The following is a 15,809-nucleotide window of genomic DNA, read 5'->3' as shown; positions in this document are numbered from 1 at the left end:
AACCCTCCGGTTACAAGTCCGGAGCGCTAACCAGTAGGCCACGGCTGCCCCAACGCTGTGTGTTATAAATGTATGCATGTAAATGCATCAGCAGAACCTTTCCGGTCTGAAAGATGACTTAGCATTAGGAACACAGAGTTTTTAGTAATCAGTCAGTGTGTAGCACAACACAGTGTGAGGGTGGAGTCAGTGTGTAGCCTATCACAATGTGAGGGTGGAGTCAGGAGTCAGTGTGAAGCCTATCACAGCGTGAGGGTGGAGTCAGGAGTCAGTGTGTAGCCTATCACAGTGTGAGGGTGGAGTCAGTGTGTAGCCTATCACAATGTGAGGGTGGAGTCAGTGTGTAGCCTATCACAGTGTGAGGGTGGAGTCAGGACTCAGTGTGTAGCCTATCACAGTGTGAGGGTGGAGTCAGGAGTCAGTGTGTAGCCTATCACAGTGTGAGGGTGGAGTCAGAGTGTAGCCTATCACAATGTGAGGGTGGAGTCAGTGTGTAGCCTATCACAGTGTGAGGGTGGAGTCAGGACTCAGTGTGTAGCCTATCACAGTATAAGGGTGGAGTCAGGACTCAGTGTGTAGCCTATCACAGTGTGAGGGTGGAGTCAGGAGTCAGTGTGTAGCCTATCACAGTGTGAGGGTGGAGTCAGGACTCAGTGTGTAGCCTATCACAGTGTGAGGGTGGAGTCAGTGTGTAGCCTATCACAGTGTGAGGGTGGAGTCAGTGTGTAGCCTTTCACAGTGTGAGGGTGGAGTCAGAGTGTAGGCTATCACAGTGTAAGGGTGGAGTCATGAGTCAGCATGTAGCCTATCACAGTGTGAGGATGGAGTTGAATGGACGATGCCCAAAGGAGGGTCACTGACCTCCACGTTTCCGTTGTACGTGTCCATGAGTTCAGTCAAGTTCTTCCCAGGGTTGGGTACCACAGGGATGAGGGTGACCCGCAGTCTAGAGGAGCAAACACACACACACACACACACACACACACACACACACACACACACACACACACACACACACACACACACCGGTCATTATCAACACACATCATTCATTCATTCATTCATTCGGTAACAGTCTAGACACACATACAGTACGTACACATACACACACTCTCTCTCTCTCTCTCTCTCTCTCTCTCTCACTCTCTCTCTCACTCACACACACTCTCAGTCACTCAGTCACACACACACACACACACAAACGTACCTCTCATTGTGGACTAACAGGCATGTGAGCAGGATGAGGATCACTGCAGCTACAGACATGTACATCATCAGAGACACCCATGACATAGCAGGGGGCGCACGCTTGCTATCTGAGAGAGAGACAGGTAGTGAAACAGAGAGAAAGAGACAGGTAGTGAAACAGAGAGAGAGAGAGACAGGTAGTGAAACAGAGAGAGAGAGAGACAGGTAGTGAAACAGAGAGAGAGAGACAGGTAGTGAAACAGAGAGAGACAGGTAGTGAAACAGAGAGAGAGAGAGACAGGTAGTGAAACAGAGAGAGAGAGACAGGTAGTGAAACAGAGAGAGAGAGAGACAGGTAGTGAAACAGAGAGAGAGAGACAGGTAGTGAAACAGAGAGAGAGAGAGACAGGTAGTGAAACAGAGAGAGAGAGAGACAGGTAGTGAAACAGAGAGAGAGAGACAGGTAGTGAAACAGAGAGAGAGAGAGACAGGTAGTGAAACAGAGAGAGAGAGAGAGACAGGTAGTGAAACAGAGAGAGAGAGAGAGACAGGTAGTGAAACAGAGAGAGGGAGACAAGCAGAGACAGGTAAAGGATCAGACACATTCACAGCGGAACATATAAAACAGTTTACTTAAGCCGAAATATGTGTCATTATTTGTGTTAAATATCTATGTTAAAAATAGCCTAGACAAATTTCAGAGTATCGCAAGTGTTATTAGATAGATAGATAGATAGATAGATAGATAGATATACTTTATTGATCCCTTGGGAAATTCAAGACAATTCTATTGTCTGTCTCGTGGCTTAACGGCAGCACATTGGCACTCTGCGCGCACAACCAGAGTTCGCATCCTCTCTCTCCTTTTCACTTCTGAGTAACAGTAGGCCTACGAGACACAACAATAGGTTTTGACCCTAAATATTTATGCATATAGTTACTCTACATCGAGAGACCATCAGTCAAACACAATTGTTTCAAATATAGTTGCACTGCTTTATTTGGTATTTCTACATATCACACTAGTTCACGTGCACATAGTCAGAAGCAAGAGGACAATCTCACTTCATAAGAGAATAGAACTTACAACGTTCGGACAACAAGTCACCTGCTTTAGCCACTACATTATTATGTGCTGCCCTAAAGAGTCTGTGAAGGTTATAACACTAGGGCTAGGCTATCAAAAGCAAGTCAACACACAAATGAACATAAATAGTAAGAATGAGTCCAATAGGGGAGTCAGTCTCTGAATGAAAATTAAGCTACAGCATAGATCAATCATTGAGTCATAAACAACCTCGTCATTTTTGGTTAGGCGTTTGTGACCTTTGGTTAGGCGCTCCGAACACTGAAAACATCACCAACCGGAACTACCAAGGAACGACACAAGTGCAACTGCCCAGGGGCAGTAGTTCAAACGACCAAATTTTGTGTCCTTGTTTGCGATTGAGAGTTAAAACTACCCTTTCTAGAAACACCAAGTAAGTATAGTATAAGTGTACTCTTTTGATCCTGTGAGGGTCTCTGCATTTATCCCAATCCGTGAATTAGTGAAAAACATTCAGCACACAGTGAACACACAGTGAGGTGAAGCACACACTGAAAAACGCACCCTTGAGAGAGAGAGAGATAGTTAGTGAAATGAATAGACAGTTAGTGAAATGGAGAGATAGTGAAACAGAGAGAGAGAGAGAGTTTGAAACAGAGAGAGAGATAGTTAGTTAAACGGAGCGAGCGAGATAGAGAAAAAGAGAGATAGTGAAACGGAGAGAGAGAGAGTTTGAAACAGAGAGAGATAGTTAAACGGAGCGAGCGAGATAGAGAAAAAGAGAGATAGTGAAACGGAGAGAGAGATGGTAAAAAAGAGAGATAATTAGTGAAACCGAGAGAGAGATAGTGAAATGGAGAGAGATAGTTAGTGAAATGGAAAGAGAGATAGTTTGAAACGGAGAGTTAGTAAGTGAAACGGAGAGTAAGAGAGAATTAGTAAAAGAAGAGAGATAGTGAAACAGAGAAAAAGGAGATAGAGAGAAAGATAGAGAGAGATAGCAAACGAGACAGAGAGAGATATATTGTATATTTATTGTTGTGTGTTTTCATCTTTCTGTTGCTATCCGTCTGCTATCAGCAAGAATTCAGACTACAAAACTGCTGCACTAGCTAACTGTGTAGCGGTAGCCAGCTGGTCCGTAGCTGTGCAGTACGTACGTTGGTAAAACCTCCCTCCCGACACCTTAAGGGCAGTGCTGGCAAGAAAGCTAGCAGCCTGGGCGTTTAGCTCGATTGCTAGTAAGCTACTTCCGATCCGAGATGCTGCTGTTTGCAGGTTCGGGTATGTGCAGGGCTGAGACCACGCAGGTTACACTAGGTCTAACGGGACTTTGCTTACAGATTGGTGTCAAATCCTGTTCTCACTTAAACCACGCCAAGGTCGCCTTCAAGCATGCAAAACAATGCTTTGAAAACATCTGTTTCACTGGAGGAGCAAGGGGGTAGCAACAGCACAGCAGCACAGAGACTGACAGGTCCGGTGGCAGGCTGATGTTATGAAAGTAATAAAATACGGGAAAATATTAAAATGGTAAGACAGCGGGAAAAAAGTTAAAATACGTGAGAAAAGAGTGTAATTTCCCCTCTGGGGGGATTACAGTAATACAGTTATATATCTTCCTATCTAAAGTGCTTGACAAATAAACAGCTAGAGAAACATGGACAAATATGAGATTCAAAGAGTGGTACTGTACATGAAGACAGAAGACTCAACAGAGACAACACATGAAGACAACAGAGTGAACACAGAGAGAGAGAGAGAGAGAAGGGGGGGCAGGAGGGTGCCACCTCACCTAATTATTCTTTATTTTTAAATGATTTTACCTTGTGTTTTATGTTTTCTTTTAATGATGATCTTTTTATATATATATATATATATATATATATATATATATATAAAAAAAAATATATATATTTTGGGGCTTTTTATGCCTTTAATGATAGGACAGTGGAGAGTGACAGGAAGCGAGTGGGAGAGAGAGTTGGGGTGGGATCCAGAGAGGACCACGGGAGGGGAATCGAACCCGGGTCGCCGGCATATGGTGCAGATGCCCCAGCCAGTTGCGCCACAGCTGGGGCCTGATACCTTTTGAACTATTCTTTGACTATATTACCCTTCTATGTTTTTATTTGTTATTATTGTTTGGTTTTGTTTATGTAAAGCACACTGAATGACCTCTGTGTATGAAATGCGCTATATAAATAAACTTGACTTGACTTGACTTGACTTGACTCACCTGTGCGATTCCCCCACACCACCACAGGGCTCCACTCGCTCCATTCAGACTCGCCACAGCCGTAAATGCGCACCTGCACGCGGAACGTGTGCTGACTGCTGTTGGAGGGGTACTCCATGAGGAAAGACTTCTCTCCAGGACTCAGCTTAGTGGGGCTCTTTGCAAAGAGAGCAGGATGATGGGGATGATGGTTACTGTGTGTCTGTCTGTCTGTCTGTCTGTCTTAACTGTGTATGTACAGTGCAACCGGAAAGTTTTCAGACCCTTTCACGTTTTCCACATTTTGTTATGTTTCAGACATAATCTTCTCGACCCTTGTGGCTTGGTTTTCACTCTGACATACACCATCAACTGTGAGACCTTATATAGAGATGTGTGTTGTGCCTTTCCTACTAATGTCCAGTGAATTCATTTAGGCACAGGTGGACTCCAGTCAAGTTGTAGAAGCATCTCAAGGACCATTGATAGAAGTAGGAGGCACCAGAGCTCAATTGCAAGCGTCATAACAAAGGGTCTGAATACTTATGTAAATGGTATATATTTCATTCTTTTATTTTTTATAAATTTGCGAAACACTGCAAACACCTGCTTTTTTGTGGTGTTGGAGTATTGTGTGTAGATTAATGAGAAAAAATTTTGTCTGAAAAATAACAAAATGTGGAATACTTGAAAGGGTCTGAAAACGTTCTGGTTGCACTGTATGTGTGTGTGTGTGTGTGTGTGCGTGTGTGTGTGTGTGTGTGTGTGTGTGTATTTGTGTGTGTGTGTGTGTATTTGTATGTGTGTGTGTGTGTATTTGTATGTGTGTGTGTGTGTTTATTTATATGTGTGTGTGTGTGTGTATTTGTATGTGTGTGTGTGTGTTTGCATGTATGTGTTTGTCTCCTACCAGCCACTTGTCGTTGAGGCCATACTGAACCCTGCTCTCAATGCATTCGAAACGCTTGTAGCCGGCGCAGACGTCCCAGCTTAGTGAGAGAGCCTTCTGCCTCCACCGCAGCTCCAAGTTGGTGGGGGGGTTCAGTTTTACTGCGGACAATAACAAGATTCAAGGGATGAAACTGACCACAATTCATTTGGAAAGTAATGTGTGTCTGAATGTACAGTTCATAAGTGCTCATAAGTTTAGACACCCATGCTAAAGTTGACTAAAAAGAGGAATAAAAAAATCATCTTTTGGAAATTGATCTTAATGCTTTAATTAAAAATATGAGGGAAAATCCAACCTATAAGGACATCAATTGTCTTTGTGAATGAATAATGTATCGTAAATAAATAAATGTTCTTCCTTAAAATACTGGGGGCATAAATATACACACCCATATGTTAAATTCCCATAGAGGCAGGCAGATTTTTATTTTTAAAGGCTAGTTATTGCATGGATCCAGGATACTATGCATCCTGATAAAGTTCACTTGGCCTTTGGAATTAAAATAGCCACACATCATCACATTCACCATACCTTTGGAATAAGGTACTTTGCATAAAACCATTTCTCAGTACAAATCAAATCAGCTATTAGGCTAACTGAAATAAAACCATGTGTGTGTGTGTGTGTGTGTGTGTGTGTGTGTGTGTGTGTGTGTGTGTGTGTGTGTGTGTGTGTGTGTGTGTGTGTGTGCGTGTGTGTGTGTGTGTGTGTGTGTGTGTGTGTTTGGGCACATGTGTGTGTACCTGTGTCCTTGAGTTTGTGTTGCTTGTGGATTGAAAGGTTTCCTGACCGTCTCAGTGACGTCTCAAGCGTTTGGAAGCGCTCAGGCTCGGAATAGGGCAATCTGCAGCCCACCCTCAGGCCCTTATCCCCCACCAGGTACTGAGGACACTCCACCAGAGCATAACCTGTATAACTGAGTCACACAATACAAACATCACACCAACACAACATCTCACACCCGACAACACACACCACACCACACCGCACCACACCACATCACACAACACCACACCTCACCTCACCACACCACACAACACAACACAAAACAACACAACGAACCGCACTGCACAACATCACACACCACACCACACAACACCACACAAAACACGACACCACACAACACCACACCACACAAAGCACCACACGACACCACACAACACCACACACAACACACAACACCACACAAAACACCACACAAAACACCACACCACACACAACACCACACACAACACACAACACCACACCACACACCACACCACACAACACCACACAACACCACACAAAACACCACACAACACCACACACAACACCACACAAAACACCACACCACACCACACAAAAGCCACACAAAGCACCACACCACACACAACACCACACACAACACCACACACAACACACAACACCACACCACACCACACAACACCACACCACACAACACCACACCACACCACACAACACCACACAAAACACCACACCACACCACACCACACAAAACACCACACGACACCACACAACACCACACAAAACACCACACCACACAACACCACACACAACACCACACCACACCACATAACACCACACACCATACCACAAAACACCACACCACACAACACCACACCTCACGCATGAATATTATTATGTCATCTATAATATCAACACAGATGTAATGTAGATTCTCTCTCTCTCTTTCTCTCTCTCCATCTTCCTCTCTCTCTTACACACACAGACATACCGCAAATCCTCAAATTGTGGCCTGGGTCTTTTATTTACTTAGGCTGCGCAAAGCACAAGCCTTTATTTGGGGCAGGCTTGTATTCGAGCCAGGCCTTTATTTCTTATTAGGCTTCTGTTGTAGAATTGTATTCTTAGAAATAAAGTAAAAGGCTACTCTTAAAGGGGACCAACACTGTTAGAAATAAAGTAAAAGGCTACTCTTAAAGTGTGTCAACACTGTTAATAATAAAGTAAAAGGCTACTCTTAAAGTGGACCAACACTGTTAGAAATAAAGTAAAATGCTACTCTTAAAGGTCCAGTATGTAGGAAATAATGGAAAATAAACTGTAACCACTCCAAAAATGATCACCATATGTTGTCAGAGAGTAAGGAAACACGATGAATTGAAGTAATGGCTTATTTGACAACATTGCTATAACCTGTAAAACCCTGTAAAACCCATGAAAACGGGGCGGAATCTCTTGGTATCTTCGTTTATGTTTTGAACGATTAATTCTAGAATAGCATATTAATAATGGGCTAGCGCGTCCTCCTATTTGGGTTGCCAAATTAGCCAACTGTCAACAGCTCTCAGTTGTAGTCATGAACGCCTACGAGAGGCAGGCAAATTTCCAAAATTAAAACAAGAAACAAATTAAGTGGACATCGGAGGAGCTTCCTGAGATGGTGACGTCTTCGTCAAACGAAGAATATCAAGTCTGACGCAGAGCTGGCCATATTTCTCCACGACAGGTAGCCTAGGCTAAACTTCATCTGCATCGCTAACTTCAGCTAAATATATTACGTTGGTTAGAGAGGTATTTTTTGTTTTCACTGTTTCCGTAATGTGTAGCTGGGTCATGGTTGGAGAAACGTTAAAGCAGCTGCAGGTCAACTAACGTTAGCTAAGTCTTCATTACATCTGGCAACCCAGAAGAGACTCGCGTCTGGTAGTCTTGAGAACGTTCACCAGTGTTTTGTTTTTGGCCTACAGAACGTTCGGTAACAATCCTACAAATCGCACCTTTAAATTGGCCAACACTGTTCAACGCTTCGTGTAACCGGCATACTGGTAGGCAGAAGATTTTCGGTTTGGTTTGGGATTTAATTTACTTTTGGAGTGTTTGATTATATTGCTAAATGTTGGGACTAATCAGCACTAAAATCTGGGGGGTATTTGATGGTTCACTATTAAGTTTCATGTAGTTGAAAGAGTGTTGGGATTTCCACCCATTGTTTATTGCGAGACAAAGCATCTGCTTTCATTCATTCACTGAACGTACGCTGTGCTGTAATGAAAACTGTATAGCCAAGTAGCCTAAATTGAGTTAAATTAAATTTGTAGGCTGGAATGACTTGCGGCAACAATTGTGTTTAAATGAAGTACTGTTTCAGCCTCTGGCAAGCTGAGAAGGGGAAGACAAGCAACTGGTAGCTTGAGAGCAACGTGTTGGAGACCCACGGTGTAGGACAACTTTTCATTGGCAACAGTATAAAACCAACCAACAATATAAAATATTAAGAAGAGCTCTTTTATTTCATTGAGTTAAATCAAAACAATGTCTTCTAGTGCTCATGGACTGATAGCCCTACTGGTAGGCAATTACAGTGTTCGCCCATTGCTTACACACTAAAAACTATTTTTTCCAAACAAAACACTGTGTAACCACTGCTTAAACACATGTTCTGCTTTGCACATTTTTGCACACTTATTGCAAAAACACTACACACGGTTTCTTACATTGGACACTTTGTTCAAAAAGGAAATCTCCTGTTATCATTGGGAAAACACTTCCACACAAAAAGCAAGCACATCTGGTAATTGGTAATACCCACACTCATACCTGAAAACACTTACAGAGAAAACTGAACACCAATCAGTCTGAGGCTTAGCACTACAAATAGACTTCAGGTAAGTTATTGTGTACCAGTTCAAGTGTGTACTTTTACATTGAGTACCTGTTTACAGTTCTGTATTTGCCCCTTTACTTCCCATTTCTAAAACCTATCATATAATTATTTGACCACCAACCACATACCTGCCTCTTTTGCAAGCGATGCAAGGGGCATGCAGAGAAATTGAGGTGGGGTCAGATCAAGGCTCAAGAGTGGATATAGCACACACAAGGTGATATGTTCCCTGTTGCCTAGCGAGAACATCACCTGCGATGTCGACGAGGACTTGTGGCCAGATCTGAACAGAAGGCAGGATCCATAATCCCCATCCCCCACCCCCACCACACACACAAACACACACACACACACACACACAAATACAAGAAAATAATAGCAATTTCTCCAGTAATTGTTTTTTTTTTTCTTTTTACTTTTGTGTTATTGCTGCATTATTTATTTGTTTAGAGGATTGCATTGATAACTGTGATTCTATTTTTCTTTATATTTCTAAGAATGTTTGTTTTTTTGTAAAAACATCTGTTGCAAAAAATGGCAGCTGATTACTGCAGAAATTCTACTTTTGAGTTTGAGAAAATGACAATAAAAATAGAAACACAAAGACTGCAGTGTTTTACATACAACACATCAGTGTGTTGATTTGAAAGAGTAGGCTAATTCAAATGGTGCACATGTGTATGGTTTTTTTGCGATAATTACAGGAGGATTGTTGAGTTTTGATTGCAGTTAGTTTTGGCATAGATGTGAAGGGCTATGTCTTACAGTTTTTCTCAATTGTTTACACACAAAAACTGATACTTGAGACACAATGACCACAATATGTAACTCATGCACCAACCCCCTGAACCAATTCTGCTAAACTATAAGCACAATTCCTGCTTTACACTCAAATTGTTCCGAAACACACTTTTTTCATAACACTACACACAATTCTTTGCATTTGGCACAATTTTCATGAAGAAAATCTCTTGTTTTCACAAGGAACACACTGCCATCAAATTCTAATGTTAATTGCCCTACTATGCACACTGACTCATCATATGGGCAAACACCTGTCACACAGTTTCACAATTAGCAATCAGAGCTTTAGCATAATGCTTGTAATGTGGATGAGGTGTTGTGGCCAGACCTAAACTGAAGAGAGGATGCAGATTTGTTTTTATTTTTTGTATTCTAACTGTATACAGCAGCCTACATTCTTCTGTTGTTTTGTATGTAGACCACTTTATGTGCAATTTTATGTTGGTTGGGATGTATACTGTGTACATTGATTTGGTGGGAAAAATAAATCAATTATAAATATAATTGTTACAGTGTATTTGTGTGTTCTGAGTATAAAAACAATATTCTCAAATATGTTAAACCACACTTATTTATGTTCTGTCTGTATTAAGTGTAACACTGAACAAAAAAGGCCTAAGTCATTATGATGAAAGGAGAAGAAGTGTTTTCCATTCATCATAGTGTTTTACATTGAGCACATCAGTGTTCAATTGGTTCTTATAAATGTCTATTCATATGATGGTTTGTGTGTGTCATTTGAAAACAAAACACCATTTTGAGAAGAAATAACATTGTTTTGAATGTAAAGTTTCATTTTGCAGGAGAACTGAGGGGTTTTGCTACCCTGGGAATCCAGAGTTCTCGCGGAAGCATTTGCTCAGTGAGAGACTCTGGCAATGAGTAATGATGCACGTAACTTTTGCCCCTTGCATCGCTGGGAACCAATCATATCTGTGTTTCTGATATAGGTGGGCCAGAGGCGAGCTAAACAGATGACAGTCGTAGTGTTATCCAATTGCGCCAAAGTCCGGAATCAGTCAGTTAACATTGGTCGTATAGTGTTATCCAATTGCATGCTTGATGTCGCCCCTCGAGTTGGGCTATTACATTATTCGTGGCCAGACCCTTAATCTTTCAGAGTTTCATTTTGCAGGAGAATTGAGGGGTTTTGCCCGTTGTGTGTGTGTGTTTTTTGATTTGTGTGTAGAGTTCTCAGAGTATGAGGCATGCTTTCAGAAAATGTGTGTAAACAATCGAGAAAAACTGTATTTGGCTGTGTGTAGAATTTTGACATAATGAGGCAAATTCTGCAAAAAGTGTGTAAGCAATAGGCAAAAAACTGTAAGTATATTCAAAACATGCATATTCCTGTAGAAAAACAGTCCAGTAATACTTATAATAAACATGTAAGAATAATTTAAGCATTTAACCTTTTTTACAGATCAAAATGATATAGGCCTAACAGTAACTGCTGTTTTGAATCATGGCTATGTTTAGCCTAATTGAAGAACTTGATGATAAAGAAAACAAACATCATTTTGTGGAATAGTTAATTGTCATATGAAATGTCATATGAAGTGTGACTTGCCAAGAACAGTCTCTGGAATAAGTGACGTCACGCTCTGCCACTCTGACACCGTCCTTGAATTCTGGACGTATACGTAGTAGTTAAAATTGACGTTTGTTTATTCAAAGTCCAAAGACAACATCTAGTGGCAGTTTATGGATGTATCATTTTGTACGTCATTTTGAATAGGCACTGCATCCGCATTGGTAGTCATGTTGCAAAAACCGAATCATTTTATGAAAGCAAACCGCATCCAGAGGCAGTCTTTATATTGTTGAGGTCAGACATGATTTAATGTTGTCTTTCGTAGGCCTACATATTACACATGTACTGTAAACATCTTAGGCTTCTCGACATAGCACTTGTATGACTTTCTACCCGTGTGCACTGATTCAGTGCTGCGCTGTGTGACAGGAGGAGGGGCTACAGAGGCTAGAGCAATAAGAGCCAATGTGTGCTTTTAAGAAAATAGTCTATATTACGATAGGCTATAATGATATAATAGGCTATATAACAATATAATAGGCAATATAACAATATAATAGGCTATATAATGATATCTTGGAAACACTGTCTACATACCTTCATAACACCTTATAATGCGACCATAATTGTTTATAAACAAGCATGAGAATATTAGTGCACATTTTTACACTTTGCTTAAAGCAAGCAAAGACAAGCTACAGTATGTCACATTAAAAATCATCATAAGATATTATTCCATCATTTGAAATCACTGAGCAAAATGCATCAGCACATCAGTGTTATGAATGTACAGTATGCATAACTTATTATAACAGTGACCTTCATAGAAAGTGTTTTTGCATTTCATATCCAAACAATGTGAAGCTCCGCACTGCACTCCACTTACTCGTGCCCTTAGCAAGACACCTGCCAAGTTTGAAATCAGTCAGACCACACACACACACGCGCACACACACACACACGCACACGCAAACATGCACACGCACACGCACACGCACGCCCACGCACGCCCACGCCCACGCCCACGCCCATGCACACAAACACACACACATGCACACACACACAGACAGAGAGAGATCTCTCTAGATGTTAAAATGTACTATTATTTACTTGACCCGTTTATGTTTGAGGCATCCACACACAAATACTCACACACAGCAGATGCATACAGATGTGCATCCTCAACAAATAACTGTTTCACATCCTTTCTGAAAAGTGCTTCTAATATAGTAGTAACAAGAACACACACACCCACGCAAACACACACACACTCATACACACACACACTCATACACAAAGGTGTGAACATGCAGCTACATGCACACATCATGTTGACAACTCTTACTTTGCGAAGAGGGTGTAGCTGAGATCAGGAGCTTTGAGTTGGTTCCATGTGCAGTTTATGTAGTCCAGGTTCACAACATAGCAGCTCACCTCTGATATGTGAAAACACACACACACACAGAGAGAGAGAGAGAGAGTGTTACTGTTAGATTGGGCCCAGTTTATCTCAGTATAACCTATTTCTAAAAAGAACACAGCACAGCTATAAATGTTTATTAATCCAGACACACTACCACTAGTCTTCATCAACAGATGAACAGCATTTAGACATCTGTTATTAAATGAGAACTTTATTTTCAGTTCTATTACTAATAATGTATTACTGTAATTTTAGGACTTTCCCGAGTAACTACTGTAGTGTAAGAGATTACAGTTTCAAAAACTATAATAATAGAGTAATGTAGTAATATAAGACATTATATTAACATAAATAGGTCCAGGGTAACAGGGTTTGACCAAAAAACTCTTAAAATGAGTAAATGAGAGGCTAAACTAGATGTACCGAGGAGCGGTACAAAATATGACTCCGCCCAGTCCTGCACAATTTGTCAATTGGTCTCCGTCTACTTCTCCATCCCCTACTTTTGTGTTTGTAAATGAGTGTGTGTGTGCAGTGTGTGTTTGTAAATGAGTGTGTGTGTGCATAGTGTGTGTTTGTAAATGAGTGTGTGTGCATAGTGTGTGTTTGTAAATGAGTGTGTGTGTGTGCATAGTGTGTGTTTGTAAATGAGTGTGTGTGTGCATAGTGTGTGTTTGTAAATGAGTGTGTGTGCATAGTGTGTGTTTGTAAATGAGTGTGTGTGTGCATAGTGTGTGTTTGTAAATGAGTGTGTGTGTGCATAGTGTGTGTTTGTAAATGAGTGTGTGTGCATAGTGTGTGTTTGTAAATGAGTGTGTGTGTGCATAGTGTGTGTTTGTAAATAAGTGTGTGTGCATAGTGTGTGTTTGTAAATGAGTGTGTGTGTGCATAGTGTGTGTTTGTAAATGAGTGTGTGTGTGCATAGTGTGTGTTTGTAAATGAGTGTGTTTGTGCATAGTGTGTGTTTGTAAATGAGTGTGTGTGTGCATAGTGTTTGTTTGTAAATGAGTGTGTGTGCATAGTGTGTGTTTGTAAATGAGTGTGTGTGTGCATAGTGTGTGTTTGTAAATGAGTGTGTGTGCATAGTGTGTGTTTGTAAATGAGTGTGTGTGTGCATCGTGTGTGTTTGTAAATGAGTGTGTGTGTGCATAGTGTGTGTTTGTAAATGAGTGTGTTTGTGCATAGTGTGTGTTTGTAAATGACTGTGTGTGCATAGTGTGTGTTTGTAAATGAGTGTGTGTGTGCATAGTGTGTGTTTGTAAATGACTGTGTGTGCATAGTGTGTGTTTGTAAATGAGTGTGTGCATAGTGTGTGTTTGTAAATGAGTGTGTGCATAGTGTGTGTTTGTAAATGAGTGTGTGTGCATAGCAGAGGAGGCTACTTCATTGAGGAAAGGGAGGAACACCCTCCCTAAAATTTCAAAGAAAAATAAAAAATATATAAAGTGAATTACTAATCTGATAAATTACTGTTAATATTACTATTTTTAACACTTTGAATGAACAAAACCGTTCCCCTAGGTCAAAATGCCAACAGCACCCCCTATCGCTATTGAAAATTACTGTATGGAGGAGCTTCCTCCTCAAGCCCCTCATTGAAGTCCATTATAAACGCCTCGGACCCCAGCCGCTCGTGAATCACGTCGTTTTCAATGGCCAAGGGAGGAAGCTCCTCCGTACAGTAATTTTCAATTGCGATAGGGGGTGCTGTTTTTAGCGGCAACGGTTCAAGAACGTCATCTGCAGTCTACGAATCTTATGTTGAACGGAAAGCTTGTTTGTTGTTTGCTCGTGAAATAAACTGTACAATGGAATCAGAGGACAATCTCAAATCTTTTATACATTCAAATACACTGCGAATACACTGATATATGATGAATGTTTATCAAAGCAGGAAGACCAGCTCCAAAAATGCATATTCCAAAACAAGATGGTAAGGTTAGTGTAGGCTACTGAATGCTACATAGTCAGACAAATAGGCTACTCATGGCTAACTGGTAACGTTAGCACAGAAAACAATCAGCCATAGCCTACTGCTGGCCTGTCACATACGTGGACAGTTCACTTGGTGATAAAACATTTTTGGATAGTTATGCGTTGTTATAATCATCCAAGTTATGCCTTAACTAAACAAATGTTAAATAAGGTTCTTGTTGTTATGTTCTTGTTTTCACCGTTTGTAAATGAGTGTGTGTGCATAGTGTGTGTTTGTAAATGAGTGTGTGTGTGCATAGTGTGTGTTTGTAAATGAGTGTGTGTGTGCATAGTGTGTGTTTGTAAATGAGTGTGTGTGTGCATAGTGTGTGTTTGTAAATGAGTGTGTGTGTGCATAGTGTGTGTTTGTAAATGAGTGTGTGTGTGCATAGTGTGTGTTTGTAAATGAGTGTGTGTGTGCATAGTGTGTGTTTGTAAATGAGTGTGTGTGCATAGTGTGTGTTTGTAAATGTGTGTGTGTGCGCATAGTGTGTGTTTGTAAATGAGTGTGTGTGTGCATAGTGTGTGTTTGTAAATGAGTGTGTGTGCATAGTGTGTGTTTGTAAATGAGTGTGTGTGTGCATAGTGTGTGTTTGTAAATGAGTGTGTGTGCATAGTGTGTGTTTGTAAATGAGTGTGTGTGCGCATAGTGTGTGTTTGTAAATGAGTGTGTGTGTGCATAGTGTGTGTTTGTAAATGAGTGTGTGTGCATAGTGTGTGTTTGTAAATGAGTGTGTGTGCATAGTGTGTGTTTGTAAATGACTGTGTGTGCATAGTGTGTGTTTGTAAATGAGTGTGTGTGTGCATAGTGTGTGTTTGTAAATGAGTGTGTGTGCATAGTGTGTGTTTGTAAATGAGTGTGTGTGCATAGTGTGTGTTTGTAAATGAGTGTGTGTGCGCATAGTGTGTGTTTGTAAATGAGTGTGTGTGTGCATAGTGTGTGTTTGTAAATGAGTGTGTGTGCATAGTGTGTGTTTGTAAATGAGTGTGTGTGCATAGTGTGTGTTTGTAAATGAGTGTGTGTGCGCATAGTGTGTGTT

At 41.0% G+C, this 15,809-nt stretch overlaps 1 protein-coding gene across 2 annotated transcripts in view; it reads right to left on the bottom strand.

Annotated features, from left to right (window-relative positions):
- Nucleotides 1-861: 861 nt before the first annotated feature.
- il2rga (interleukin 2 receptor, gamma a) overlaps nt 862-15,809 on the bottom strand; it is a gene marked incomplete at its 3' end in the record, with an annotated part of 21,852 nt that continues 6,904 nt past the window's right edge. For both annotated transcript variants that reach the window (XM_076262436.1, XM_076262435.1), the window contains 6 exon segments: nt 862-946; nt 1,208-1,316; nt 4,476-4,632; nt 5,365-5,504; nt 6,150-6,322; nt 12,718-12,808. In XM_076262436.1, coding sequence (XP_076118551.1) covers nt 862-946; nt 1,208-1,316; nt 4,476-4,632; nt 5,365-5,504; nt 6,150-6,322; nt 12,718-12,808 — 755 coding nt within the window.

Source organism: Alosa pseudoharengus, unplaced genomic scaffold (genome assembly GCF_046254945.1).
Source record: "Alosa pseudoharengus isolate Yale_2024_CS ecotype anadromous, Long Island Sound unplaced genomic scaffold, YU_APseudo_1.1 YU_APseudo_1.1_scf_28, whole genome shotgun sequence".
Taxonomy (NCBI): Eukaryota; Metazoa; Chordata; class Actinopteri; order Clupeiformes; family Clupeidae; genus Alosa; species Alosa pseudoharengus.
Note: the sequence above shows the minus strand (reverse complement) of the source record. Positions and strands in the feature narration are given on the sequence as shown.